The sequence below is a fragment of the Carassius carassius genome, chromosome 41 (genome assembly GCF_963082965.1).
Source record: "Carassius carassius chromosome 41, fCarCar2.1, whole genome shotgun sequence".
Taxonomy (NCBI): Eukaryota; Metazoa; Chordata; class Actinopteri; order Cypriniformes; family Cyprinidae; genus Carassius; species Carassius carassius.
In genome coordinates, this window is record NC_081795.1 from 1 (window position 1) to 5,000 (window position 5,000).

At 41.0% G+C, this 5,000-nt stretch overlaps 1 protein-coding gene across 1 annotated transcript in view; it reads left to right on the top strand.

The window, feature by feature from the left end:
* Positions 1-4: 4 nt before the first annotated feature.
* Positions 5-5,000, top strand: part of LOC132123001 (mitogen-activated protein kinase kinase kinase kinase 5) — a gene marked incomplete at its 5' end in the record, with an annotated part of 8,701 nt that continues 3,705 nt past the window's right edge. Inside the window, 17 exons of the mRNA XM_059533535.1 lie at positions 5-17; positions 94-152; positions 449-501; positions 574-618; positions 861-917; positions 959-1,007; positions 1,370-1,532; positions 1,627-1,727; positions 1,996-2,037; positions 2,793-2,871; positions 2,946-3,022; positions 3,098-3,158; positions 3,246-3,348; positions 3,678-3,736; positions 3,883-3,986; positions 4,681-4,858; positions 4,961-5,000. The exon at positions 4,961-5,000 is cut by the window's right edge and continues 29 nt beyond it. Coding sequence (XP_059389518.1) covers positions 5-17; positions 94-152; positions 449-501; positions 574-618; positions 861-917; positions 959-1,007; positions 1,370-1,532; positions 1,627-1,727; positions 1,996-2,037; positions 2,793-2,871; positions 2,946-3,022; positions 3,098-3,158; positions 3,246-3,348; positions 3,678-3,736; positions 3,883-3,986; positions 4,681-4,858; positions 4,961-5,000 — 1,283 coding nt within the window. The remainder of the gene's footprint in view (positions 18-93; positions 153-448; positions 502-573; positions 619-860; positions 918-958; positions 1,008-1,369; positions 1,533-1,626; positions 1,728-1,995; positions 2,038-2,792; positions 2,872-2,945; positions 3,023-3,097; positions 3,159-3,245; positions 3,349-3,677; positions 3,737-3,882; positions 3,987-4,680; positions 4,859-4,960) is intronic.

The following is a 5,000-nucleotide window of genomic DNA, read 5'->3' on the forward strand; positions in this document are numbered from 1 at the left end:
GAACTCAGACATCAGCTGTAAGACTCTTGTGTGTGTGTTCATGACAGAAATGCACACATTATTTCATTATTTTTAACCTGATGTCTGTTTCAGTGGAACAGATCTACACACAGAGACCCGTCGCTGGTAAACGAGAGTCCCCAGAAGGAACGGTTAGTGTGTTTGTGTGATTAACCTCTGAGAGAAAACTGAGCTAGGTCAGTCAAAACCTTCCTCTGAGGACGTTCTCTACAGTCTTTCTCTTTCAGGAAACAGACAAGTATTGATGACCTCTCTTTATTCACAAATGTTTGTCCAGTCATGCCTTCTAGAACGAGTTCATGACTCTGACATAAACAAAAGGAATGATATGTCCCAGCACAACTTCCTGTTTTAACAGGAAATGCATAACCATAACGTAGCATGCGTTTGTGTTTGACATGTGTTGTTATTGATGTGATTGGTGTAGTTACGGACGTCAGGAGGGCGGTGGACGAGTCCCCCCATCACATCCAGAAGAAGGTAAGAGCCAACATCACATTTATTCACTCGTCTGTGCATCATACAGCCGTTTCTCATAATAAACTCTTACAGGGACGAGAGCGTGGACACGGATGACGATTATGACGACGTGGAAATGTAAGCTCTTCTCCTCTTCTGATTTACATTTATCCATTTGAACTGCTTTACATCTGATCAGTTCTTGCTCTCCATGGGAATCGTACCCATGACCTAGTGTCTGAGCTACAGGAAAGATATTAATAAAGACAGAAAGCTCATTTAAAAGAAGACTAACCAAACAGCGTTCTGTTGAGAGTGTGGTATGATGTCATTGATCAATGATATCTGTGGTTAATCGTGCCTCTTGCTCTCTCCCACAGACCAGCGAGGTACAGTACATCTTCAGTAGTCTACAGTACAGATGAAAGTCTTCATGAATTATGAAGATCTGATGGAGTGTGTGGTTTTCTCTCTTTAGTAGCACACTGAAGTTCAATGATGACGTTCCTCCTCCTCTTCCTCCCAAAGTGAGTCGCTCCACTGCGTCCGTGCACAGATTAAACCTGAAGTTCAATAAAACATGTCCAGAGGGAAATATTACTGCAATAGTTTTCAACTAAAGTTTCATATAAAAACCTGTTGAATCTTGTTCATGCTTCTGACGTGAAGGGGGGGGGGGGGGGGCATAGTAAAACCCTGAAATATATATAAACCTAGGTCCTCGTGATGAAAATAAATTCATAAAAAGGCTGAAACGATTGACTTATAGCTGTTATAATTAGCTGCAGATCAATGTAAATCAGTAGCACACACACACACACTAATACACAAAATGACTTGTGTGTGTATAATGTTTTCAAAATGTGTGTGTGTGTGTGTGTGTGTTCAGCCGAAGCAGCGCAGTAGTTCAGAGGAGAGTATGGCAGCAGAAGATGATCACAGTAAAGCTCTGGGCATCAGCATCTCTACACCTTTATTCAGGACGTCCAGCGGGACACACACACGACCTCGACCCGTCCCTCGACCACGATCTGTGCGCAGCGTCAACTCAGGTTATCATCTCACACACACACATACACACATACTGAATGCACACTGTTCTCTCCTGATCCACCTGTATAACAGCCTGTGTGTGTGTGTGTGTAGATCCGTCTGCGTTCTCCAGCTTCCGCACTGAACCTCCAGCAGATCTTCAGCCTCCTGAACTTCCACCGAAGAAGGACAGAAGACGCAGACAAGCTCCTCAGGTGCCTGCTGATGTCCTCTAGTTCTGCTTCATCTCAGATCAGATCACCAGATCTTCAGGAGATTACAGCCAGAGCTTCTTCTTTTCATGTGCTCATCCACTAACATAGAGAAGATTCTGTGCAAAATGGGTTATCGATTGTTTTAATCTTCACACATGTGTAAGAAGTGTGGGTTAATGCTCTGAGCTCTCACAGGAAGTCAGATATCTTGTGTGAGGTGAGTCGTGTCTCTGCTGTCAGGTCACAGTGTTGTTTCTCTCTCGTTCAGGATCCGGTCGAGTGCGTCAGTCCAGTGGTCAAGAAACCACCGGTACGTTCTGACCTCACTTACTTCTGTTTACCACACTTTCTAGAAATAAGTCGCGCCTGATTATAAGATGCACTGAAACAAAATTGCATTGTTGAGAAAAATAAAATAAGAAATGTGTATAAGTGGCATATAATTATTGGAATCAGAAATAAGAATAAAACAAAACTTTATAAACACTGTAAGTAAGTAATACTATTATAGTTCTCGTTAATATTTAGATTTTATATATTATTTGATTTATTTACATTTTTGTAATTGTTTTGTATTTTTGTCATTTTATTAGTTATTTTTTAATAAATGTTGTATCTCAGTTTTAGTTGTATTTATTTTTAGCTCAAGTTAAATTAAATTAATTTGAAAAAATAATTAATTAAATAAAAAATGCTAAATATGAAAAAACTGAAACTAACTGAAATAAATGATCAAATATTTTTAATAATTATATTAAAAATTAATTATAGTGGCATTCTTTATTATAAAGAAGATTTATTATAAATACCAAGCCTAAGCACAAACTGTGTTAAATTTAAATTTGAGAGGAGATGACAAGTGAAATATTATATTATATTATATTATATTATATTATATTATATTATATTATATTATATTATATTATATTATATTATATTATATTATATTATATTATATTATATTATATTATATTATATTATATTATATTATATTGATGATGGTGACTTGTATCCCGTGATGCTCAAGTAAGAAGCAGTGTTTGCTGAAGTCTCTCTCTCTGACAGATTGTCTTCAGGAAGGTCTTTCACGGCTGTCCTCTGAAGCTCAGCTGCTCGATCTCATGGGAACATCCCACCACTAAAGGTACAGTCTGCCCTCTTCTGCCGGACCGTTTTCAGAGTATAAACTATCAGTAATCTTCCTCATGTTGGCTGTAGATCAGCACCTGATTTTCGGGGCGGATGAGGGGATCTTCACACTAAACCTCAACAGTTCTGAGACGACCATGGAGCTGGTGAGAGACCCTCACACCTTCAGGTCATTCTTCAGCACATTCACTCTCCTTTAATCTGCTTCTGCTCTTTCCCAGCTGTTTCCTGGCAAGTGTGTGTGGCTGTACACCATCGGCGGCGTGTTAATGTCCGTCTCAGGTGAGGAGCACACCTGTATGATGATGATGATGATGATGATGGGAAGTGTGTGTGTGATGCAGGACTGATGAGAGTTTTGTGAAACAGGGAAGTCGTCTCAGCTGCACTCGCACTCGCTGAAGGAGCTGTACGAACAGACGCGCAGAGAGCATCGCATCGTTGCCCTGCCGACACACAGGCTGTTGCCACGGTAACCGCCTCCTTCTGTTACATTGTATGCATTTGAGTTATGAGCCAGCATGACACATACTTACTGCAGCAACACGTTTACCGATGTGTGTTTGATTCTGACCACACCTGCAAGAAAACTGAGAAACCACACACACACACACACACACACACACACAGAACATACATCACTCTTAACGGAACTTTGTTGTGACTTAATGACCCAAATAAAGGCTAACCAAAAGAGAGCACACACACACATACTTTCTCTCTCTCTCTCTCTCTCTCTCTCACACACACACACACACACACACTCAGTCTAATCTTGCTCCTCTCATCGTCTCATAACAGGAAGTTCGCAGTCAGCACAAAGATTCCAGACACAAAGGGATGCAGGACGTGTTCAGTGGGTGAGGCCAGAAATCCTCCTCACTTCTACTTTAACCAGCTTCAGAAAGCTTCTGGTTATCAGAATGATTCACATAAAGCACACACTGGTTTTAGTTTGTTCAGCAGCTCTGTAAACGAACGACTGTTGGCTGTTGTGTGTGTGCAGCTCATAACGCTCAGAACGGCTGTGTGTTTCTGTGCTGTGCGCTGGAGTCCAGCGTGGTTCTGCTGCAGTGGTACGAGCCCATGCACAAGTTCATGCTGATCAAGGTGAGGAACACAGACAGTGAAGATCTCCAGCGTCTCACCCCTGACCTTTCACATCACTCGCCCACCACACACACACACACACACACACGTCAGCACATATCTGTTCTGATATAAATATGTTTCTCACTTCAGTCTCACTCTGTGTGTCACAACAATCTTGTTTTCTGTCGAACAATAAACTACAACAGTGCATTAAAATGTTTGTGTAAAATCACCTTTTGTGACGTACATTACCATTTAACATTTTTGAAAGAAGTCTCATCTGCTCAACAAGGCTGCATTTATTTGATAAAAAACAGAAAAGTACACTGAAATATTATTCTAGCGTAAATCATCTGTTTTCTGTGTGAATCTGTGTTAAAGTGTAATTTATTTCTGTGATGCTCCGCTGTATTTTCAGCATCATTCCTCCAGTCTTCAGTGTCACATGATCTTCAGAAATCATGATAATATCATGATTTACTGCTCAAGAAACATTTCTGATTATTATCAATGTTGAACACAGTTGTGCTGCTCAATATTTCTGTGGAAACTGTGATGCATTTGATTTTTCAGGATTCACAGATGAACAGAAAGTTCAGAAGAACAGCATTTATTAGAAACAGAAATCTGTTACTGTCACCTTTGATCAGTTTAATGTGTCTTTAATGAATAAGATCATCAGTTTCATCATGAACTCTGTTCTGTCTCACAGCAATTCGACTTCCCTCTGCCGACGCCGCTGCGTCTGTTTGAGATGATGGTGGCTCCGGATCAGGAATATCCTCAGGTTTATATCCGGGTGAGCAGAGGATCCGGGCCGTCACACCCGGTCCAGCTGGACTATATCGACCTGAACTCAAACACATCCTGGTTCGCTGATACTGGACTCGGTAATGGACACACACACACACACACACACACACACATGCAGCGCTGCAGAATGTCTCACGCATCTCTCTCTCTCTCTGTGTGTGTGTGTGTGTGTTTCTTAGAGAACCGCTGCGCTGACAGAGTTCAGTTGAATCAGCTGGA